This window comes from Liolophura sinensis, chromosome 6, assembly GCF_032854445.1.
Source record: "Liolophura sinensis isolate JHLJ2023 chromosome 6, CUHK_Ljap_v2, whole genome shotgun sequence".
Classification (NCBI taxonomy): domain Eukaryota; kingdom Metazoa; phylum Mollusca; class Polyplacophora; order Chitonida; family Chitonidae; genus Liolophura; species Liolophura sinensis.
In genome coordinates this window covers 64,562,350-64,588,522 of record NC_088300.1, presented here as the reverse complement: position 1 = coordinate 64,588,522, position 26,173 = coordinate 64,562,350, and the positions used below count along the sequence as shown (strand labels likewise).

General features: G+C 38.7%; 1 protein-coding gene across 1 annotated transcript in view; it reads left to right on the top strand.

The window, feature by feature from the left end:
• Nucleotides 1-26,173, top strand: part of LOC135469273 (WD repeat-containing protein 62-like) — a 76,570-nt gene that overhangs the window by 23,535 nt on the left and 26,862 nt on the right. The window contains 21 exon segments of the mRNA XM_064747888.1: nt 3,825-3,941; nt 5,764-5,859; nt 6,237-6,419; nt 7,106-7,266; nt 8,122-8,197; nt 8,625-8,738; nt 9,473-9,512; nt 9,515-9,618; nt 10,053-10,119; nt 10,373-10,487; nt 11,009-11,100; nt 15,179-15,375; nt 15,595-15,713; nt 16,116-16,367; nt 16,943-17,056; nt 17,677-18,059; nt 18,655-18,731; nt 20,194-20,295; nt 21,715-21,896; nt 23,839-23,939; nt 25,552-25,664. Coding sequence (XP_064603958.1) covers nt 3,825-3,941; nt 5,764-5,859; nt 6,237-6,419; nt 7,106-7,266; nt 8,122-8,197; nt 8,625-8,738; nt 9,473-9,512; nt 9,515-9,618; nt 10,053-10,119; nt 10,373-10,487; nt 11,009-11,100; nt 15,179-15,375; nt 15,595-15,713; nt 16,116-16,367; nt 16,943-17,056; nt 17,677-18,059; nt 18,655-18,731; nt 20,194-20,295; nt 21,715-21,896; nt 23,839-23,939; nt 25,552-25,664 — 2,805 coding nt within the window.

Below are 26,173 nucleotides of genomic sequence, written 5' to 3'. Positions count from 1 at the left end.
ATGAAAAGCTTATATTTAGAATCAGCTTTAAATTAAACTCTTGTTTTTTTTCTTTACACTTTGGCACCTAAATTAACAAAGGCATTAAAATAATATATACATGTATATACCTGTACTATATTGCACTTGAAGTTTGGCTTGTAAAAATGCATTTTCAGAAGCATATGAAGGTCTTGAAATGGTACATGTTTGTAATTCCAACACTTGTGTTTTTTTCTAATAAGAAATAAATTAATTAAACATCAGAAAACACACATTCTCAAGTTGCCTTGTAAGTAAATGTGGACTAGAACCAAGTAATATGTGTGACTTGAAAACAGTTAAACTTTAGGCGATATGCAGTTACTTGTATATTCTTTATCTTGGATTCTGTGTGGCAGTGATGTAGCAATCTGTGGATATGAATAAAATTTTGTTGTCAAACAATGCAGCTTATAAACAGAGCCAGTTAAATATTTACTTAACTCCCTGCACTGAGTAAGATTCTCCACAATGGGTAAAAGGCATTTCTCTTGCAAAGCCACCAGCGGGGATGTAAATAAACAGGCCTATCATCATCATAATTGATTTATTACCTGAGAAAAGAAAAACCTGCTAACCAGCAGGCAGCACAACAGCCTGGTCTGTTTTTCTGAAGCATGGCGGTGTGTTGGTGCTTACATAAGAAAAATGCCTATGGGATAAATATAGGCTTGTGAACTTTGCAGAGGGCAAGAGAGCATAAGGATGACCTTAAGACTGAGTATCACTGCCCAGGTGTTGTTGTGGAAGTTGGGGTTGGGGGTGGGGGGGGTCTTTTCAGACAAGACAACATTCTCACTTCAAGGCTGAGGCATTCTGCTAAGATCTACATGTGCCTCAGTAGTGGTGAGGAAGAAAATGGTACGCATTGTGTAAGGAAATTAAAAGTGCTTGTACAACTCTCGGCTGCAGGAGTAGCCTGGTTCTTATTCGTCAGTGGCATGTACATGTTCAAAGACTGTTCATGTCACTCAAGATTTCATCATCTGATTTTTTTATTAGGCTTTCCCTAACCCCTGCAAAATAAAGAATGTTTATTGTTTATCTAAGTACATGGATCTGCATTTCTTTGCCAGGTGTGAAATACATGGTTATAAAAGGAGCACTTAAAAATCTATATGACTATGTGTAATTGAATTGCTTTTCAAAAAAAAAAAAAATGCACTGCAGTACAAGTGATATAAACATATGTACATACATACATTCAAGATAGGAACTAGATAAGTAACGGCTTTATTTTGTCAATTTATGGCTGGTAGAGGAGGTTTTGTTTAGTGGAAAGAGGTCCCCTGTGCAATCTCTGCTGGGAAACTACTGATGGATAAGTGAATATTGCTTTGTGGCATATAAAGGTTGCAGGTAAGCTGAGAGCACTACCTCTGAGAAACACATACATACATATATGTTGTGTGTTAAAAGCATCAAATTGATATATAGTCCTAAGTACATTCTATTTATGTGTTTCCAGCAATTGAGAATTCAGGTAGATAAATACGGTATACAACACAAAAGTTGGGGTAGGGGTATATTCTGGAATTCTAGATTTGCTGTGATTTCGTGAGATGAGGATAGATACATTCAGAATAACTTGCTTGTAGAAGTTACCTTGGCTATATGTAAGAAATGGACTTCCTTAATTCTTCAACCTTTTCATCCAGCTCTTCAACCAATATTTTGAAACATTCTGAGGGAACTGAGGGGTGTAGACAAATAATTTACACAGTTTTATGAAGCTTGCATCTTCAGTGACGCAAATAAATCATTTTTAGCATCATTTTCATAACAATTGTATGCATAACTTCCACTGAAAAAAGGGCTCTATTGGTTAAAAAAGTTTTTAAAAAATTTTCTTAACTCAGAGGTTAAGTTGACTTTACTTTTGGCATGAGGCTTGCTGGCAAGTGTTTATCAAGAGAAGAATAGTAGATAATGTCCCCAAGTCTGAAGGTAGTTGAAATCTCTAATCTCAGCCCTCCGTGCATCTGCTTGCTGTAACACTCAACTCTGGGACCACACACACTCCTGACCGTGTCTGTTATTATAACCTGATGCAAGGCCTCTTTAGAGATCATCCAGCTCCTAATCTGGCCGTCTATGTTTACCAAACTCTGTATTAACTATGTAGGCCAGGTTTTCCTATCATTCTCTGTCAGTAGCTGGGGATTGTTATGTAGACAACTGTTTTATTAGGTCTCCTGGGATCGTAAATCGCAGCTCCACTTTCCCCTTTCCGCCAGCTCTGTTTAGCACGATTCCTATATCTGCTGTAAGACTGGTTACATTTGTGGCTAGTCTGCAAAGTGCAGAGTAACACAAGTCCGGGCTGAGGTCTACCTGTTTGTTCCACAGTAAACTATCTGACCCTCTCTCTCTCCAGCTCACAAACAGTCACAGTCTGGTAATGGATCTGTAAACAATCATACACTCCACATCTTCATATCACCTTCCCAGAAAACAATAAACAAATTTGCCAGACTGACGTGGGTAATGGCAATGTGGGTATACTTGCACTTATTCTAACTTTCAAAGTCAAATACCTAGAAATTGGCAAAGATGAAATGGATTTGGTCACCAATAATGTAATTAAAGTCATGTTTACACTAAAAACAAGCTTGGGCAGTTTGCCTAATGGTTGTGTTTGAAAATATACAACTATCTGTAAATATTAGTATTGTGTCACTGTGCTCTTCGTAATAGATGACATTTTATGAGGCTACAACAGCTCATTTCAACAAAGAAAATGCTTCCTATGACTTTGTTTACTATGTGATTATCCAGTTTTTGGAAAAAATGTATCCGCAGTTAAGACTTATGTTATTGCCAGTCTTAACTGTATTCGCAGTTAAGACTGATGTTATTGCCAGTCTTGACTGTATTCGCAATTAAGACCGATGTTAATGCCAATCTTAACTCAAGTCCATTAATTTTGTTATTAATGCTGTACTGTTATTGAGTTTAGGTATCACTTCACTCTTAATACGCTATTAAACTACTAGCCATCTTTTGGGATTGACAAAAATCGGATGCCAGTAACTGTAATTCTTCAACCTTTTAGCATGTTTACAAGATGTTTATTCAAGCATATTCTTAAGGAATTATTCTGTGTTGACTGATAGCATTTTACTTTTTATGAAGCCCTGACACTGGCCAATCCAACCAATCTAGTTTTGTCTCCAATGTAAAATTACAAATTTCCATAAATTGCACTGAACGTTGCCCTTTCATATGAGAAAAGCTTGAGGGATTAGGGTAATGCTTTGCGGAATTAGCAGTCATGTAGTTCAACAAAAAAATTTTTTATAACTACCTTTGTGCAGTGCAGTTGATGACTGTGATAGTTGAATTCTTTCTAAACCTCACAACATTATAAACTCGTATAAAGCCTATCTTCGTGGGCAGGAGAACTTTATTCTCAACTGATTTCAGTATTTTTTTTTGGTCCAGAAATACAGAAAGTAAATCTCATTGTGTTACCAAAAGTAACGCTGTACATTAGGTGATGTGAATTAGGTATGGGCAGGTTTATTTAAAACGTTGAGAGTTTTCAAACTGTAATCTTGCTATCCATTGGGGAACGCGTAAAACTCCTTCCTACGTGTAACAAAACGGTCTCAACTATGAACTTTTTTGTTCTTTCCTTTATTACGTCACACCTATTTGTATATGTGTGATCGTAAAGCACATGTAGTTGAGAAGAACTGCAATGTCACAGAAGAAAGCAATGTGATCTACTTGGATTTGGACCTTTTGTGCAGATCGTACTTGAGTCTTCCATTCATATGCCTTTGATATGTATTCTGTAGGTCTTCTCTCCCAACCTGAAGTACATTGTGTCGGTGGGCTCTCAACATGACATGATGGTGAACGTGTGGAATTGGAAAACAAACAGTAAAGTCAAATCAAACAAAGTATCGAGTAAGGTAAGTTGTAAGGTTTTTATATGTACTAGGGTATGTTGTAGAAAAACCAAGCACAGCTGCCGTTTCAACACCAAAATAATTTGGTTTTTTGAAGTTTATTATTTTCTGGGTCAGGTCACATTAAAACATTTAATGCTTAACTCTTAAAAGCATTTTTCCATTTAATATTAATTGGCGTTACAATGTTCAGGAAATTACAATGTGTGTGTCATGTTTTTACCAGCATAGGGTTTTTTTTCTTGTAATGAGCAACTAATAATGAATTTAATCAGTGCAGTAATCTAGCAAATGCACAACAGTGCACAACATCTACACGTACAACATGGTCACACATGGGTCACTGTGTTATGTTACCAGTGATGGTGGGCAGTATGATTATGTGATGGTGCGGTTCTGTGAGGAAAGGCAAATGTTTACTGGCAAGGTTGCAGGTTAAAGTCTAGACGGTTGTCAGGTTGTACCTGGCCAAGGGTAGTGGTTTACTTTAGATTCTGTTTTGCTTTCTCCATCAATGAGACTAATGACTGTCAGTTGAGTGAAATGTTCTTGAGTATGGAGGTAATTAAACATGGAAATGAAGCAGCAGTGCCTTCTTGTAAAGTGACCATTTTGCAGTATTTATGTACATGTGTGTCCATATATGTAAAAGTGTGCAAAGCCTAGAATAACATTTGTACAGATATATATATATATATATATATATATATATATATATATATATATATATATATACAGAGAGAGAGAGAGAGAGCATTGGGCATGGCAGATGAAAAACATTGATGGCCAGGTATTTTTCAGTATTTCACTTGAATTGCTTTAAACAGTGACAGTTGACATTAATTTATAACGTAACTGTCTTTTTTGCCAAGAAATAATCTTAGAGATATATGTACTTTTTATTATCATTAACTTTATCAGAGTTTGTAAGCTAGGGTTTTCTTATTCACATTATTGTATACTATAGTTTTAATGTGTGACAAAAGAATGAAATAGTCTTTTTGGGGAGGGGGGGGGGTTCAAATTTTTTCTCAGTAGTCTTGTAACCTTGTATGGTCTGTTAAACCATCTCTTAATCTTGATGTAAACTGCTTTACTACTGTTCAGTATACCTTGAGATTATTTAAATCTTATACTGTCTTATTGTGCAAAGAATATTTTGGGGTCGGATTCACTGCCCAAAGGACATTTAAGTGAATATTCTTCACTCAGTCGCACTGAGCATTATGCATTGTCCGTGTAGAAATTTATACTAGTCACCTGTTTGCATACTTCATCAGTTAAAGAAGGGTACAGAAAAAACCCCACACAATTTATAAACATTCTTCAGCTACTTGAAGTAGTTGGAGACGTAGGATTGGTTTTTCATTCTAATAAATAACATATTTTTTATATAAACGTGTAATTGTTTTGTGCTATGAGAGGCTTGCGTATAGAGAGGACAAACAGGTTTACATGGGGGCATGAGGTGACTGTTAGGTGTGTATATCTCATAACAGAAGCCCATCTGGTTCTCTGTCTCCTTATACATAAGCCTAGGTTAAGCTGACAGTGGCTGTACACTGACTTCTGTATTCTGCTGCTCCAAATCTTAATAAAGAACTCAAAATGCTAAAAATCTGTCAGATTAGATGATATTATCTGTTAGCCTTGTGCACAGGTGTTGTGTGTGGTAATTGTGACTACAATGCCGTGTACATTGTACAGTACTGCATACCTATATTTGCTTTTACCAAGGTTATTCACCCCTGTCATCTATTACTTACATAGTACTGTCACTTGCTAAAGTGCTGTATAGTTCATAAATCTGTCTTTACCTTCACAGGTAAATGCTGTAGCGTTCTCAGAAGATGGCAGCTATTTCGTTACTGTGGGGAACAGACATGTCAAGTTTTGGTATCTCGAGAACCATAAATCCAAGGTGAGATATGGAACCTCAAAAAAGAAATAAATATCGGTTTGGACCTGTTAGTACATAGTGTTTTTAAAATTAACCTATAAGTAACAGTATTTATTGTGAATTTAGTGTGCTGAAATTTGTTGGTCTGTGAGTCATGAATTTAGGGTTCAATTCTGTCACATGCCAATTTGTTCTGCATTAACCATTAGTTTCTACCTCCTAACATGGTCTGTGGGATTTCTTTTATGCATGCACATTCTTGCATACATAATTATTGCAATAATATTTTTGTTTTTGTTTTTTTACGTCTGAAAACTGCTTTGAGTATGACCTTATACACCTTATACAAAAAGGTAAATAAATAATTAGAATTCTCTCTATCTCTGTCATTTACTCAGGTTAACGAGACTGTTCCGCTATTAGGGAGGAATGGAATATTAGAGGATCAAAAAAACAACTTTTTCTGTGATGTTGCTTGTGGACGTGGCTCGACTGCGGGCAGTACGTTCTGTATCACCCAGTCCGGATTACTGTGCGAACTGGACAGTAAGCGCTACCTCAGCAAGTGGGTGGAGCTAAGGGTACGTCAAGAAACAGCCAGTCATGGGTGAAGAAGTCAAGTCTTACAGAGATGTAGTGTTAAAATGTTAATATGAAACATAGTTGTTAATGGCAAAACAGATTTCTTGTGTTCTTACCAAGATGAAATAATAGAAAATCATATTTTTATGGTTTCCCTTTTTTAGCCTCCTAAATATAAGATAACATGAAATATTTAGCTTAGAAGATGTACTTGTGAAATGTTGAAATCTAAGAAAAAAAATAGAATTACATACATTTGAAATCTTAAATGAACATGATGTGTTGCCTTCATTAGCCCATGCATCTAAAGTAATGGTCTTCATGAAATCTACAAGCCTTGAACACTGAAGTTGTGTTTTATGATCTAATCTTCAACCTTTTCAACCACCTTTGAAACATGCTGAGAGAACTATGGGGTGTAGAGAAATACTTTGCACAGTTTTATGTAGCTTACATCTTTAATGACACAAACAAATCATTATTAGCATCATTTTCATAATAATTATATGCATAAATCCACTGAAAAAAAGGCTTTAGTGGTTGAGAAGGATGAAGATCTACAGTTCAGCTGTGGCTATAAACCTTGGATGGGAAGTGTATGGATGCATTTCTTTTGAATACACCTTGAAACCGAACTCAAATAAACAAAGAGATAAATTCTAGTATGTGGTCTTGTTTATTTCAGACGACTAGTGCCAACTGTATTTCTGTAGGAGAGGACCACATTTTCATTGGTTGTTCCGGTGGTATAGTTCGAGTGTTTAGTTGCAACTCCCTCCATTTTGTCACAACATTACCCAAGCCTCATGCCTTAGGTGTAGATATATCAGCAGCAACGAGTCCCAGGTAAATCATAGGAGATTGGTTATGGTATAAAAATTAAAACAAAGATCCTCATTTTTTGATTTTGATGGAACAGGTCTTAAAAAAGGTTAAATGTTAAATATTTTGATTGCTTGTTGAATTGACAGTCAGTGATATAATACTGAATACAGTAGAAAGGATTTCCATGTTACCTTAAAATAAGATATACATCTACTTTTGATTGAATATGTTATAATTTATGATTCACTAAATTGTATATAGTCTTTGGTCATCCTATACCCTGTTCATCTATATTTTATATATGCTGTATATACATGTAAATGACATTAGTGTGAATGTGTGTATGCAAGAGGGACTCGAAAAGATTGGTTTTGTAACTGATTGATCTCCCTCAGAAAATAAAGTACCATTATTATTATTATTGTTATTATTATCTGCTTCGTTAATACTTGTTTTCAAAGTGTATGTTTTCGTACTAGAGTGTATCAGCACATTTGTGACTAACTTGGCACTGGAAAACATAACATGATGCATGTGTCTTTGTTCATGTACTAGTAATGTATGAAGCAAAAAGTGGGTTTTGCTTAAAAGGATGGGAGTGCTACACGTAATTAGCTCTGGTAAAACAAGCTTGGTCATCAACATTCCTGAGGTTCAGAGGAGAACAGATATTCTGTATGAATATTATATACTCCTGCTTTTATAAAGTTTCACCTCTGTTTCCTGTAGTGATAAGCGAGGAGAAGGACATTATTTGTTACTATGTACAACAGGCTCATGGCAGTATTATGTGGACAGGACAACAGGCTGTATTTCTTTTACGTAGTTTGAGTGCTTATATAACTGAAGCACCTTGTTTTGATGGTTTCTCCACAGTCACATGGTCAGTAATAAAGAAAATGCCAAGTTCCCAGATACAATAGCCTTAGTCACAGACATCACCAACAAAAAGGTAAGTTAAAGTTTGTCACATTTCATTTTGTCAGGTGAATAGTTATTTTGGTTTTTGGGTTTTGAAGATTAAAGCAAAATGGGAAATATCAACAGCTTCCAACTGGTAATGCTTAGGGATGCCAATCAAGAAGTGTTATAGGGCATCACACCTTAATATATTACCTGCTCAAAACGTATGAACAGATCTTGGATAATCACAATTGTATAAAAGTTTTGATTAATTTTATTGGCATTCTTCTAAGAGATATGAATGTGATGTGAGTTGAATGCGAATATTATACCAATGTGAATTTATGCCGGTGCTTCTGCCCGTGTTTAATTTAATTCTTTGTTTACTTTATGAAAATGTCCTACAACCCATCGGTCACTGGGGATCTCCTCATTTGGTTTGTGTTGATATGGTTTTTGACTGCCTATATTTACAGATAACCTGTGTGTACAACGACCACAGCTTATATATATGGGATGTGAGGGACCTTAATAAAGTGGGCAAAGCCTGGTCCTTTCTCTTCCACAGTTCGTGTATATGGGGTATAGAGGTAAGTCATTCTATAGGCCCTGGAGAATACCGAGAAGAGAATTTGCTTATCTCGTCATTGACGATTCATCATGTACTTCAGTTAGCAAGGTGCATTGGTTAGCATTTCTCTGCTCTCTAGCATGTCTGGCTCTGATGTATGGCACAACACTTGTCTTAAGTAAATAAATAAATAAATAGATGTATTTGTCTGTAAATATTTTCTAACAGCCAGTGTGTGTGGCTAAAGATTTATATATTGATTCATCATATCTTGTGCTCGTGGCTACAGAGGAATTGCCGAAGGTTATATGCACATATGCACTTCATTGGCTTTAGGTTGGACAGTGCATTGGGTAGTTAAACTGCACTGCATCCCGTAGTGCTGGCTGACCTTGAATACTGCATAAAACTTAAATAAAATTTAAATACAGCAAAAATTTTCATTATAACAAGTTCTTGGCGGTAAAAAATGTATTTTTTATGGCCGAGTGTGTATATGCCTATTTTGTCTTGTAAATCAGTACTGGGGCCACCTGTTGGTTTTGCTTAATGTGTTTGCCTTACCACAGCCAATTAGTCACTGACCATTGATGTCGCAAGCTCAAGTCCACCTCTGCGGTTATCTTCACGCATAAATTTGATTGCTGTCGTATAACTGAAATATTTTTAAATAAACAAGTACTGTACAGTTATTTGATATCCATGTAATAGATTTGTGATTAAATATTAAATCACCATGTTCTACGTTTGCAGACATACCCAAGGTTAGGTGAAGGTCAAACCCCCTTACTCCCCTCGGATCTTTTCTGACGTGTTCCAGCGATGACACAATACGTGTGTGGAATTTGGATCCTCACATGACAGAGAACACAACCTACAAGCATAATATCTACAGTCATGTAAGCTTTGTTAAGCATAGCATCACAGTGTGAGAATTCTCTGTGGCATGCCGCTAGCCCACGTCTTGCACACTTTAGTGGGTACCTAAGATTCTAGGCCCTGCTGCCTGTCATCTAATATGTAGTCCTAAAATGGGACTAGCCCTTTCCTAACCAATGGCATGTGTCGTGTTTCAATCAAGTACTAGCTCGACCTCAGGAGGTTTTCCATGTGCTCTGCTGCACACTCTCCAGTTTCCTTCACCTTTGAGGTGTTGTCCACTAGAATCTAATGTCAGCAAATAAAAGCTGTCAGTAAAATTGAAGTTATTTAAACCAAACCCATTTGGTTTTATATTGTTTAAATAATGTTGCTAAAGATAAATGGTGACAAAGATACCAGAAAATTTTTCATTTTCCAAAATTTTGTTAAGCTTACCTTTTTTGCTTTTCAGGAGGTTCTAAAGATCTTGTATGTAGACCCTACATTCGCCAATCTCTGTGATGTTAATTACAACCCAGGTAAATTTCTAGTCTTAGTTGAAGCTTCATTGCAAGATACCCAGCTATCTTTTGTAATAAACTGCATTCAGAATAAATGGAAAGAACAAAGGGATTTAGTTGATAGAGCTTGTAAAACAACAGAAAATAATGACTAAACAGACATGATTTAGGAACATCCATAAAATTTACTGAGAAATAAAAGTAGATTCCTAAATGAATAATTTGCAGAAGCATGTGCCTCAAAAGCAAAATATGTTTGAATGTTTTCCAGCTGGCACAAAGGATAAGACTGACACAAACTATGATGGGAAGAATGGTGTGAGGGCGATCAAAGTAAGCCCTGACGGCCAACACCTAGCCTCTGGAGACAGACTCGGCAATATAAGGTAACACCAGCTGATGCTCAACATCGAATAACTGATAGGTTCCGTCTTCTTCAAATTAAACACTGTGTAAGAGTGTTCCAAATAATTCAGTTAATAAATGTAGAACTCGTAATCTTGTCTATTCTCACCTCACATTGTATGAATTTTTCAACAAATTTCAGCTGTAAAGTATAACTTTTGATGCAATTTGAAAAAACAGAATAAATTCATTCGTAATATTTAAAGACTGAAATCTATTGTTCAGGTACGGACACACATGAATTAGAGAAATGATAAAGTAACATGTCCAGATTAAGTAACAGTTTTCTAATATGCCAAAACATGTACTATGTCTGAGGTAGAAATTGTTGAGAATTTAGGGTAAGCAGTATAGCTGATAACTTGTCTTCCTGGTGTGTAAAAGGAGGAAATGTTTGAAAATATAACTAACAGATTAAACTTATTATTTTAATGCTTCCATTTTTAGTGATAAAATTACATTTTACAATTCCTTTAAACCTGTTTACTGTTCTGTTGCCTAGGATACACGATCTTCAGTTCATGGAAGAGATCAGTATTGTTGAGGCTCATGATGGGGAAGTTCTGTCCCTGGAATACTCAAATTTCCCTTCAGGTTAGAAAATTTCTCACTTTTGTTTATCTGCCATTTTATAAGTCTCCATAGCCTCTTTTTTTCAGTGGCTTGAAAGTTTGATGTCCGTTGTTGTGGTCTGCTTGACTTACTTACACAGTCATTGGGTATCAACAGTCATATTGTTTTAAATATAAGTATAGGAGAATTTTGAGTAATATTTCTTTTGACATCAGTCTGAAACTGTACATTGCATAGGTTGTCAGGCTGTTCATATCGAAATTTGTACCGTGTTGTGAATACTTAAGTCTGCAGTGTGAATACAAAGAGCTTAGAATGTTGACCTGGCTAGAAGTTTAACCTTAGTTTACATAGTTTCTATTCTATGTGACTGGTTGATACAGTTGACATCCTTGCTGAAGTTCGTCACTGTATGGCCGAAATATTGCCGATATGGCGTTAAGCCATAATCATTCATTCATTCATTCCTTACTGAAGTTGGCTTGGTTAAAAGATTGACTCGGGTTGCCATGGCCAACATTCAGACTCCTGACTGTAGCTGACATTATCCACCACCTGACTAGTTTTCATGTATGGTTAACATTTTGATTTCATGTTAGGTGGTTAGTATTCTGACTCTGGTCAACATAGTCATCATTCTCACCCCACAATGTTAACTGACACTAATCTCTGGCCTCCATCATTGTTAACCGGCAGACTCTAACTCAAATTGTTAACTGACACTAATCTCACTCCACCCACCTGCATGTCCCCCACCTTCTGGCCGCCATCATTGTTAACCACCAGAGTAACTCACATTGTTGAGCGACACTAATCTCACTCCCCCCACCTGCATGTCCCTGCCTTCTGGCCTCCATCATTGTTAACCACCAGACTAACTCACATTGTTGAGCGGACACTAATCTCACTCCACCCACCTGCATGTCCCTGCCTTCTGGCTGTCCATCATTGTTAACCACCAGACTCTAACTCACATTGTTGATTGACACTAATCTCACTCCACCCACCTGCAGGTTCCTGCCTTCTGGCTTCCATCATTGTTAACCACTCCCCCCACCTGCAGGTTCCTGCCTTCTGGCCTCCATCATTGTTAACCACCAGACTAACTCACATTGTTGATTGACACTAATCTCACTCCACCCACCTGCAGTTTCCTGCCTTCTGGCTTCCATCATTGTTAACCACCAGACTAACTCACATTGCTGATTGGACACTAATCTCACTCCCCCCACCTGCATGTCCCCCGCCTTCTGGCTTCCATCATTGTTAACCGGCAGACTAACTCACATTGTTGATTGACACTAATCTCACTTAACCCACCTGCATGTCCCCCGCCTTCTGGCTTCCATCATTGTTAACCGGCAGACTCTAACTCAAATTGTTAACTGACACTAATCTCACTACACCCACCTGCATGTCCCCGCTTTTCCCCTCCATCATTGTTAACCACCAGGACTAACTCACATTGTTGATTGACACTAATCTCGCTCCACCCACCTGCATGTCCTCCACCTTCTGGCCTCCATCATTGTTAACCATCAGACTAACTGACATTATTGACTGACACTAATCCTAACTCCACTCACCTGCAGGTTCCTGCCTTCTGGCCTCCATCATTGTAACCACCAGACTAACTCACATTGTTGATTGACACTAATCTCACTCCACCCACTGCAGGTTCCCGCCTTCTGGCCTCCGTCATTTTAACCACTAGAGTCGAACTGACATTATTGACTGACACTAATCTTACTCCAACCATCTGCAGGTCCTCTGCCTTCTGGCCTTCATCATTGGTAACCACCAGACTAACTCACATTGTTGATTGACACTAATCTCACTCCACCCACCTGCATGTCCCTGCCTTCTGGCCTCCATCATTGTTAACCACCAGACTAACTCACATTGTTGACCGACACTAATCTCACTCCACCCACTGCAGGTTCCCTCCTTCTGGCCTCCGTCATTGTTAACCACTAGACTCTAATCTAACTCACATTGCTGATTGACACTAATCTCACTTCCCCCACTGCAGGTTCCCGCCTTCTGGCCTCCGTCATTGTTAACCACTAGACTCGAACTGACATTATTGACTGACACTAATCTCACTCCACCCACTGCAGGTTCCCTCCTTCTGGCCTCCGCCATTGTTAACCACTAGACTCTAACTCACATTGCTGATTGACACTAATCTCACTTCCTCCACTGCAGGTTCCCGCCTTCTGGCCTCCGTCATTGTTAACCACTAGACTCGAACTGACATTATTGACTGACACTAATTTCACTCCACCCACTGCAGGTTCCCTCCTTCTGGCCTCCGCCATTGTTAACCACCAGACTCTAACTCACATTGTTGATTGACACTAATCTCACTTCCCCACCTGCAGGTTCCCGCCTTCTGGCCTCCGTCATTGTTAACCACTAGACTCGAACTGACATTATTGACTGACACTAATCTCACTCCACCCACCTGCATGTCCCTGCCTTCTGGCCTCCATCATTGTTAACCACCAGACTAACTCACATTGTTGACCGACACTAATCTCACTCCACCCACTGCAGGTTCCCTCCTTCTGTCCTCCGTCATTGTTAACCACTAGACTCTAACTCACATTGCTGATTGACACTAATCTCACTTCCCCCACTGCAGGTTCCCGCCTTCTGGCCTCCATCATTGTTAACCACTAGACTCGAACTGACATTATTGACTGACACTAATCTCACTCCACCCACTGCAGGTTCCCTCCTTCTGGCCTCCGCCATTGTTAACCACCAGACTCTAACTCATATTGTTGATTGACACTAATCTCACTTCCCCCACCTGCAGGTTCCCGCCTTCTGGCCTCCGTCATTGTTAACCACTAGACTCGAACTGACATTATTGACTGACACTAATCTCACTCCACCCACCTGCAGGTTCCCTCCTTCTGGCCTCCGTCATTGTTAACCACTAGACTCTAACTCACATTGCTGATTGACACTAATCTCACTTCCTCCACTGCAGGTTCCCGCCTTCTGGCCTCCGTCATTGTTAACCACTAGACTCGAACTGACATTATTGACTGACACTAATTTCACTCCACCCACTGCAGGTTCCCTCCTTCTGGCCTCCGCCATTGTTAACCACCAGACTCTAACTCACATTGTTGATTGACACTAATCTCACTTCCCCCACCTGCAGGTTCCCGCCTTCTGGCCTCCGTCATTGTTAACCACTAGACTCGAACTGACATTATTGACTGACACTAATCTCACTCCACCCACCTGCAGGTTCCCGCCTTCTGGCCTCCGTCATTGTTAACCACTAGACTCTAACTCACATTGCTGATTGACACTAATCTCACTTCCTCCACTGTAGGTTCCCGCCTTCTGGCCTCCGTCATTGTTAACCACTAGACTCGAACTGACATTATTGACTGACACTAATCTCACTCCACCCACTGCAGGTTCCCTCCTTCTGGCCTCCGCCATTGTTAACCACCAGACTCTAACTCACATTGTTGATTGACACTAATCTCACTTCCCCCACCTGCAGGTTCCAGCCTTCTGGCCTCCGTCATTGTTAACCACTAGACTCGAACTGACATTATTGACTGACACTAATCTCACTCCACCCACCTGCAGGTTCCTGCCTTCTGGCCTCCATCATTGTTAACCACCAGACTCTAACTCACATTGTTGATTGACACTAATCTCACTCCACCCACCTGCATGTCCCGCCTTCTGGTCTCCATCATTGTTAACCACCAGACTCTAACTCAGAATGTTGACTGACACTAATTTCACTCAACCCACCTGCATGTCTCCACCTTCTGGCCTCCGTCATTGTTAACCACTAGACTCGAACTGACATTATTGACTGACACTAATCTCACTCCACCCACCTGCAGGTCTCCCACCTTCTGGCCTCCATCATTGTTAACCACCAGACTAACTCACATTGTTGATTGACACTAATCTCACTCCACCCACCTGCAAGTCCCTGCCTTCTGGCCTCCGGCATTGTTGATTGACACTAATCTCACTCCATCCTCCTGCAGGTCCCTGCCTTCTGCCCTCTGTCATTGTTAACTGACACTAATCTCACTCCATCCACCTGCAGGTCCCCGCCTCCTGGCCTCCACCAGCAGGGACAGACTAGTCCACGTGTTTGATGTAGAGCAGGACTATGGCTTAATCCAGACTCTAGATGACCACTCCTCCTCTATCAGTGCGGTCAAATTCACGGAGACTGACCACACCATAAAGATGCTCAGCTGTGGAGCTGACAAGTCCCTGTTGTTTCGTAATGCAGTCCTGGTAAGTATTCATGTGTTGATCAGTTTGGTTTTATTCAGGTGTGAATCCTGTGTACTGGCTTGTGTACTGAATTTCTCGGGAAGTCAGTCGTTTCTGTTTTAAAGGGATACTCTGGTAGTTTTAATTTATGCGTGTTGTCATCATGCTTATTGTTCTAAAAGATTTCCATTGTCTTGTGTATCAGCATAAACCATGACATATTGTATCTATGACTTACAGAGCCCCAGTTTCCAGTTCTCCTTGAGTCACCACCTGGTAGGGAAGACAACTCTGTATGACATGGACATTGACCCCACCCACAAGTTTGTAGCCACGGCTTGTCAGGACAGAAACATCAGGTATGTGTCTCCATTCTGCTGGATACGTCTTAGTACTGGGTTGCTCAAATTCACCCGGGTCTGTATGTATTCGGTAGGCTTATTAGGAAAAGCAACCTTTAAGTGAAGTAGCAAGGTAGTTGTTGATGTTTAGAAAGGAAAGATGGTATGATCATAATGGCTTTTGTGATGCACTATTTATGAGTTTAGCTGATAATTGGGATGCAATAATATGTACTTGACATGTATCAGTGCTCTCAGTATATTAAGAAAATTATCTACAAATATCTTTTTGTTGCAGAACAGCTTTGTAGTTGAGGTGCAACAGTTTCATAATAACTAATTTGTCCATTACAAACTCATATAAAAGAGTTCAAGTTTTATGTCAATAAATAAATTCTTTCTGTACCCTCTCCCACAAAGAATATACAACATAAAAACAGCCAAACAAAAGAAGTGCTACAAAGGGTCAATAGGTGACGATGGAGTTGTAACCAAAGTCCACCTGGATCCCTCTGGTTCGTTTGCTGCCACAAGCTCCACAGACAAAAACCTGTGTATTCTGGACTTCTACACAGGAGAGTTCCTAGCCTCCATGTTCGGTCACTCTGAAATAGCGACAGGGGTCAAGTTCACAAATGATCTCAAGCATCTCATCACAACAGGGGCTGAAGGGTAAGCTTGTGTATACAAACTGTGTCACTTTGACTCTTTAGGAATGATTTTGGTGATATTGATAAAAAAAAATAACCAGTATCAATTGTTTTTATTGACAGCTGATTATTAGGCAATACTCGGCGAAGCTTTGAGTCACTCTCTCATTGTGTTCTTGAGAGAGAAAATGTATCAAAACTTCCCTTTCTATGCAAAAAATATGATTTGACATGATTTATCAACGCAAAAGATTTGCCTCCAGTATGCAGAGAGAGCAGCATTTTTGGGGGGAGTGTCAAAGATTTTTGTCCTCTTTTATTGCTGTTTCACGAAGGAAACGTGAAAACAATATGTTTATTTGCATTTGTGTTATATCTTTGTGTATTTTGAACCAAATAATCTGTGTGGGAGGTACTATTTTTGTAATATATGTAAGAATTTGAATGGTATTATAGAAAAATATTGTCATGACGAGATGCTTTGTTATTAGTGTTAAGCGAGGGTCATACGATATAGAATCTACTAATTGTGTTGATCATATATCTGTATCTGTAGTTTCATCTAATTTACTCTCTGTACCTGTTATATTTGTCCAGGTGTATCTTTGTGTGGCGACTCTCTTCTGACTTCACCAAGCAGATGAGGAGCCGGCTGGAAGAATTGGGCAGAATGCCAAAAGAGCTCTCCACTACAACAGAGAACGAAATCAAGTCAGTAAAGTTCCACTTTTTTAATTTATGGTTCAACTGGTCAGTCCTTTTTCGTGCTAGCTGATTGATCAACTGAGCTTCTGACTCTTCAAAATGTGATAGTTATCATTGATCTAGATTAAAAGATTCCTCGAACAGATTGCTTCTGGTTTGTCGCAGAGCATTTTCAAAATGCAAGGCCTAATTAAGTTTGTGGTTAAGTCTATTACACCAGCTTCTGTTGAGGTTCCTTTGATCTTCACACAAGTAAAAACAAGATGAATTTTTCAAGGAGACTTAGATTTTTACTCTTGTAATAATGTTATAGAAATCATTTATATTTTGGTTCAATATGAAATCCAACTAAATCATTAGTTTCTGCTTTTGCCTTTCTGGATATTTCAAAGCGCAATATTTTCTTTTATAAATGTCAGTCTGGTTAATGTTAATATCAAGGAAGATGTATTATTCATGTATTGTTCTGTTTTGAATTGTATATCCAGCTACATCTTTGTGTATTATTATTATAGAAGGTATGAGAGACGAGACAAAACTTGACAGAGTTATCCGCTTCAGGTAAAGATTTCATTTTAGCTCAGTACAAATAAATATCTGAGCAGTTATCTCTCTTCAAATTTCAGACGAGGAAGTTTCATCATGCCCAAGCCGATTGTGTTTGATCAGACAGATTCCAGTGAAATTTTCCCGGTGTTCAAAGATTCTGACTTCAAATCTCCAGAAAAAGTACTGGATGCTTTAGGCAAGATTGATGAAATCCCGAGCAGAGATGTGAAGTCGGGGCCTAATGTACCTACCCCTGGGGCGGACTACCGTTTCAGCGTGGGATCCCTGCCCAAGTGGGCCAAGCCGATGTCTGCTGACCAGAGCAGTAAGAATGGCGAGAGTTCTCTCGTGGGTCAACCTCGAGGGAAGTGGGCAGAGCGGGTGGACAGCCAAGCCATCACAGTAAAATCTATGCTGGATGGAGAGAAGACCATAGAGCTGGCTAAAGATGCAACCAATGGTCAGTCTTAGTCAAGGATGAGATTATGCCCCTTGTTTCAGCATGCAGCTAAGATATTAATTGAAATAATCCCCTTTTGCAAACAGTATATCGTTTTAAACTAATAAATTATAAGGGGCTGTACACACATGCTTTTCTACATCAGATGCCATTTTTATTGGAATGGGTTGCATAATTATAATTTAAGCAATACAAATGGTAGAAAAATAGCAAAAAGCTTCTCAGCTTTCTTCATGGGGTGTAGAAATGGCCGTAAACTGCAGTTTTCGTAAGCCCCCAGTGGTCAGTCTGGAAATTAACTAGCCTGTTGTGGTGATGTCAGCGGTGATCTGAAAACAATTTTGGGGGGCTTGGAAAGCTCGAATTGTGGGCACTAAGCTGGTTTGGTGTTCCCAGTATGTTCATTGATGACAACATTTCCAAATATCTTTATGATGGACAGAAAATATTATGATCCAAATTGTTGGGGCATATTTTTCTTCATTTTCCTGATAACCATACTACTCATTTTAGAGCACTTTTGCATGCATCCTTAAACACCAGTCAAACAAAATAAATTCAGCAAGCCTATTTCTGTAATATTGTGTGTTTTTAGATCGCAGATTCACATATGAAGCTGATGCCTTGAGGAGAGAGACGATAGTCATCTCCAAGCCTGAAACCCCTCCTGTGGTAAGCACATTTGTGAGTCAATGGTTAAATTTGATTGTGCACTTTGTTATGTTAACTACAGGTTGTCATTTAGAGAAAACTTAGAAGTCAGCCTTCCCTGTTAAGAACAGGTGCTCTGGGAAACCCACCTTACTACCAGCAACAACTTGGGTCTTAGTCAGAAGCTTGTCTATCTCTGATGTGATGATGAGACTTTAATACATCAGTGCTACATCTTCATGCCTTTGAGATTTGTCATACAAACATGAAAAACTGCATAGCTTAGCTTGAAACTGCTGTGTTGTCGGTAGGTGGAAATTTCCTGAGCACTTGAACACTTGAGTTGTCAGGTGACAGGGAACAGACTATTTTCACAATGTCAAGATTTGTGTAAAAGCCTGTTCAGATGTATTCCCTTCACCTCACAGTCACATCCAGCTCTGGAATTCACATGTGGTAAATAATTAATCCAGCATCCGGTCTTATTTTAGACAACTTACAATGTCTGTGTCGCAACAATGACCCTGCCTAACGTTATACCTCAATCACAACAGCTGGTACAGCTTGCCACTTTTTCTGTTAAACTTGGTTCTTAGAGGGACGGCTGTCGCCCACTGGGGGGGCCCTGCAGATTGTACATGCATGTGAACACATCCACTGGTGATGATGCATCACTGTTGATTGTCACCCAGTGGGCTCGGGTGAAGTGTCAATGAATCATGCGAACATCCAAAGCACTGGTCCTGCCACACTGAACCCGCTTCAGTGAGTCTGTGAATCAGGGTTTGGCTGGAGGTATATATAATCAACCTAAAAAATTCTTCCTAGTTGGAGTGTGGATGGAGGAAAGCAAATAACTCACATCATTGGCTGATTTACTTTCCCATCCAAAGACTACATTGCTTTTGGTAAATGTATAGACCATCTCTTGGCATTTTGCTGTGGTCATGTATTGAAAGAATACACTGAACACATATTCCTTGACATTGTGGAGATGGAATCTAACAAGGGGAGTATCTAGTGTTAAAAGCCCTGCCTTATGTAGATATTGTGTTTGGATGTTGGTAGATATGGTGTGGTGGGTGTGGTGTGGTGAGATGTAGTGAGTTTGGCTGTATGGTTTTTTGCTTTCTTTGTTCACGATGAACAGTTTAGATGCAAAAGAGTTCATTGTTTACGATTTAAAAAAACAGTTTAGTATTAAATAACCATCTGTTTTAATTTTAATTTTGTACCTACTTTTATGTATGTTTTTATGTATGTTTAATTGCAATATAAGATAATTGTAAAATTTTAACGGTTGAGAGATGAACATGTTGTTGGCTGTGGTGTGATTGTGATATGGCTATATTGTACAGTGATTGGCTGAGACATTGATGTAGGAGTTACCTCCTCCTGGTATGATGAGCTCTCCTGTGTTTGGCTGGTACTCTGCATGGCTGCCTATTTACTCCTCCCCCCATCCTCTATTTACACCCCTCAGAATTTACCCATCATTACTGCTGATGATGAAAATAACCTGGAAGATGATGATGATTTCCTACCCCTATCATTTGGGCCCCGGAACCTGGATCGTAGTGGGGATGTGAGTATATCATTTGTACAGGTATTATAGTGGTGGTTACTATGGTGATGGGGTAGTTAAGTCTGTGTTCTTGGAAAATGTACTCTTTTATGATTCATTGTACAAACTATTTTCTCCATGTTGTAAATTTGTGTCCTTTTTATTTTTTGATTCCATGTTTTTTTTGTTTTTTTTTCATGGAACTTCATGGAACAGTGGGTCATTTGTCAACCCTTCAGTCCTGCAAATGATCACTGTTTGCAAAAATTCTTTATTTTTGAGTTTTATTATCACCACAACCATTTTGATAATGGTTTTAAAAAAAAGATTATGATTGTGGAATAATTGCCATTTTAATGTTTATCACCACATGTTCAAAGTTGTAATTTGCCCTGTTGTGTCACTGTCATGTGACCATAGGATGTAATATCGCCGTAATGTCACACTTCGAGAGTCTTGTGTAATTTTATTCATAATGCGTCTGAGAAAGTCTGCATTTTTATTCTTAGACATTAATTGTGAAATGTTTGTTGTGTAATAAGGCTATGTTATAATAAATTTTAAATGACTTTCTCTCCTTGATATTTTATGAAGCTAACGATTTATGGGTAGACACATGTAGATGTGATTTCCCACGTTTTGTATTATTGTAATTTAAGTATTCATAAGTGTTTGCTGGAATGCTTGATATTTGATATGCTTTTCTGATTATCTGTTTTCTGTGAGATGATTAAGTTTATTTTGGGCTTGTGCAAACAATGGTATGGATTTATTAGAATTGTTTGTGCTATTTTCGTGTTGTTGATGAAGTTGGTTTGTTTTGACACTTCTACTTATTTGTGTGACACATTTGTTGATGGCATTAATTCTTCAGACCACTTAGAGAAGGACTCAGTTTTAATGTATTTCTCATTTAAAGATGATTTGTGTCAAGCATTGTTACATGTATAGAAGCCAAGTTTGTCAACTTTTTTTATTTCATTTTGAACAAATTTCACAAGATTCAAAACAAATTCCTATTTGATTCAAAAGAAAACAGAGAAAAATTAAAGTAATTGTCAACAGAAGGATAACAGAAAACTATATATTATACTACTGTTAATATTAACTGAATTCTTGTACATGAGTGAAAAATTACCCTGTAATGTCATTTGTATCAGGTTGGACTTTCAAATCTAGCTCTGGCTGTATCAACTGGGGACAGTCAGAATTTTTTTTGAGATTTTACATCACATTGGTTTCCTGCAGATTGTGTTCTTACTAACGCGTAAACCTTTAAAGCATGTAATATTTTTGAGTACAGGTTTAAACATCATTCAGATTATGAAGTTAAGCCTTTATACATAATGTCCCAGCAGACAAACAAGCCTGTGTACTTCAACTATAGTAGGAAAACCACTTCCGCTTGATGTTGACCAGAACTTTGGTTTCCCTTGTCAGTTTGATCGTTCGATCAACATTTCACGGGGCAGTGACCCTCCAGGACTGAACCACAAATGGACGAGTCGGCGAAGCCTCCTCGTTGACGGAGACGATGCTGATGATGAGGAAACGGATTCAGATACACGGGAGGTGATATATTATCCCCAGGGGGATACAGACCCATCTGATGCCAACTTCAAGTAAGTCAGTCTTTGATTTGATTTGATTAATTTATTTATCTGATTGGTGGTTTACGCCTCACTTAAGAATATTTCACTTATACGTTGGCGGCCAGCATTATGGTGGGAGAAAACTAGGCAGAGCCCAGGAGAAACCCACAACCATCTGCAGGTTGCTGCCAGACCTTCCCATGTTCAGCTGAAGAGGAAGGCAGCATGAGCTGCACTTGAACTCTCGGTGACAGCATTTGGCAATTGATATGAAGCAGTTTGCTGTTCATATACTCTTGCTTACGTGTGTGTTGTAGAGGGGTAGAAGAAATATGGGTGACCATCACTGGCTTACGCGGATAAAGTGATGTTCTCACCATGGTTAATTGCCTCCTGAGGATTGAGAGATTAAACTTGAATCTAGCTGCAGCTTTATGTCTGGTGGTTTATCAGGTAGCTGCAAGGCCTATTTTCATATTTGATGTGATGCATTAAAAGGGGATGAAAACCAAGCTCCACATAATGCAATCCATCCAAGCTAGTTCATGCTTGGCATGACTGAAATTCATGGACTTTCATGAACTGTTACCTTTTCTTCCCTGGGTAAAAGGCCTGTCATCATGAAAATATTAGTGGCTCCACGGTGTGAAACGATTCAGGAGAATAGATGATAGCTTTGGAAGATTGTTATAACAATTTTCGTACACAAGAGGCTGAACTCAAGGATAGCAAATATTAGCATAAATGCATTAGTAGGAGGTTGTGTTGTAATGTGTCTTAAATGTTGTAGTCTTTATTGTTTATGTGCTGGTTAGGTATGTAATAATGTAATTTCTTATATTTGTCTGATATGCAATAGCAAAAAAACCAAAAAAAGAAAATAAAAAAAAAAAAAAAATAAATAAATAATGGTGAAAGGACAAAAAAAAGAATAACAAACAGACTTATTTCTGGGTATTTTTCACAAGGATTTTAAATGATGTCATCCACTTGAAATGCAGTTGGAGGAAGACACTTGAGTAGAAGTAGTTTGTCCGGTGTAAAAACGTCAGATGCCTAACCTTTATCTGAGCATTTGTCTGCCGTAACAGTATGTGTGTTGTCTGGGTGCAGCTACAGAGAGGTCAGGGTTAGCGAGACAGAGCAGGGGTACCTTACCTGTCTCAAGCAATCTTAGTCTGGATGCACAGGAGCACCTGTATCACCATGGTAACTGGGGTCCTTAAATAAACAACAATTTCCCATATGCTGTCCCAAAAGATCAGGTGTAAACTCTCAAAAAATTTGTCCCTGACAGAAGCCAAAATATTTTTCTGTGAATTTATGGCCTGTGCTCAAAAGAATAAAACGCAATATCTCCTCATAAGAGATGTTGAGGTCAATATAATTTCACTATCATTTACAACAGTGACATCGTTTGATTTGATCATTTGTTATTCTGAAGGATTCTTGTGTAATTAGGATGTGTACACATTCCTGTGAGGTAAGCCCACCTGTAATGTCCTAGATTACAGGTAATACAGGTAAATGTCAAACTGAATTGCCAGCGTTTGGCTGTCTTACCTGTACAGATTTAACAAGGGAACAGGTATGTTGTGGATGGGTAGATGGTAGTTTGCAGTCAGAAGTATGAAATTGACCAGAATTTGTCATTATGACTTGTACTGTGTGAAAATGTACCAAAGTTTGAGTTCCTCACAAATTAATTTTGGTTATTATAATGAAATATGGTGTTATCAACTGTTGAACGATTATGGTTGTGGTGTGTCTTCACTTGACCAGTATTACTATCATACTGTGCTTCCACTAACATTTGTGAAAAAATGCAGTTCATTTTATTCTGTGGCTGCAAAAGCATTCATCTGATGGCATTATCATACACACTTTACCACATATACATACATATAGCTTAACACATTCCCCAGGTATGCGGGTAAAATTAACCATTTTGTTCTTTTTTTTCTTTTGACAGCTCCTACAAAGTGTTTGCCATTTCCTGTGATGAACTTAAAGAAGGACGAAATAAACTGCGACGGTCAACTGTGGGCTCTGAAAGCTCTTTCAGAGATGCTGGTCAGTAGAATCTTATGGAACTTAATACTTTTTTCCTGAATTTGCTAGCCTTTCAAGGTCCTCTTGTACAAAGATGAACTGAGATTATGGAAGATGTAACTTCTTCCTATCGTATGAGATAAATATTATTGAGTACGACATAGAACTCCAGTGAAATAAGTAAATAAGATTTATACTGCAAATTAAGAATGTTGCTACAAGAGAGTGACATGATAAGAGAGGAACATCCGAATGTAAACTAATGTTGTCACCTACAGTGACCGTAGAGCTGCTTTTGAATCCGCACACATTATCGATTACAGAGTGCCTGTATAAGAATCGCTCCAGTATTATGCCTGTGTCAGTCGTCTATGGCTGTCAGAGTTACACGTAATAGATAGAAATTCAGGCATGTGATCCCAAGCTTGTGAAGGTCGTAAGCTTTAAGTGTGGCATAAATCAGCCGTGTAATGTACCTGGAGATTTCTTCTGTACTCGATGACAATAGGGTTGCTCAAGTGTGACTTCTGAGGAACACTGGGGATGAGCAGAATAGGTGCCAGCATAAATCAACTGACCTGTTGATGTGTAATCAAGCACCTTACCTGTAATTTGACACTTATCTGTCAGAGACAGTTTCCTGAGTATATCACCTCTTGTCATGCTACTGTCATGCTCCAGCACCCGCTGTCCTCAGTGGTACCGCCCACTCTCAGACTCCTACTGGTTGACTGTTGACGGTATATTGTCTATAGGAATGCTCACTGTACATGACTGGGCTAGTCAGTGGTTTTTTAGCCTGGACTAGGTATATGGAGCAGTCTGTTTTACATTTATCCTGGTTACATGTATATACATGAATTAGGTACATCTGTTAAGCGAAGTTGGTTTCTCAGACTCACTGGTGATGTTCTGGTAAGTGCTCGGTTGTACAGTATCTGAGTCTGGCTTGTTCAGCTACGAATTGGAGTCAGTTTATTAGGTACCTACATGAAAAAGGGATATGGTTTAAAGTCATGGATTTGTGTCAAGTCATTGGCCAGGGGCGGATTCCTCAAAGCCCTTTCTGACTTAAGTCAAGGTTTTAAAAACTTTGTGTGACGCTTAGTTTTTGTTACTGGACAAAATTTGGACACATTTGTCTTAATACAACATTGATGAGGGGTACAAAATTATAATTTCTGAAACCCCAAAATAAGTTTTGAGATCTTATTTCAAATTTTAACTTAAGTTAGAAATGGCTTTGTGGAATCATCCCCAGGTCTGGGACTTCATTTCCCTGAAATTAAGGTTATATTGAAGGTTAGTAATATTATGAGGTTGCATAATTGTATTATGGAGCAACACTATGCTGTAATGTTGGTACATTTCTAGTGAAACACTGTTGCTGATAGCAGGGAGAAGCTGTGTTCCATAGGAAATAGTAAATGTGACATATTACCGTTACTATGTGTACTAAAAAAGTCTGTGGGTAACTCAAATGCTTTTAGCTATTCGAAAGTTGAAATAGGATTTCAAGTCCATTTGAGTTTCACTCAGTACTGTTCTATTCATTGGAATTCCATTGTTATTTTAGTCTGTTATAGTTGTTGTCACATTAAAAATCTTCGCAAATATTTTCATTTTATCATAGACTCAGAAAGTACAGACCCTCTGTCTCTTGATGATGTAGAAGAGGAGTCCGACGATGTTCCATCTCTACCAACAACACCTTTAGAGCCAGAGAGAGATTTCACGCCTACCAAGGTAAGGGACATAACTCTTATTACCATTGCTCTACTCATTGCCTACAGGAAATAGAGCATTTTAGCTGACAGTAATCAGTATGTATTGCCCCTGTCTAACAGCCTGAGAACATTCGAAACACTTTTAATGTTTAGCACTGTAGCTCGGGACAAAATGTGGTTGCAGTTAAGCAGCAATACCTTGTTTATTCTCCATCTGAGAAAGCAGTTTTGAGTTTGGGTAAAAATGTTTACCTAGATATACTTCAAAAATGTAGACTTGTTGATGCCTTCAGTCACAAAGACTGAGCCTCATTGCCAAACGAGGACAACTCTCTCACCAAGAATTTCAAGATTTCTGGATTAGAAATATCTTGAATCCAGAACAAGTTTGACCAGAATGGTTTAACATCAGGTGCAATTTGGAAGCACGCTTCATTTTGAGACGTTAAATTGTTCAGATAACGACACAGATGAACTTACAGATGAAGTTACAGACTAACCTGCTTTAAACATTCCTTTAATATGCCA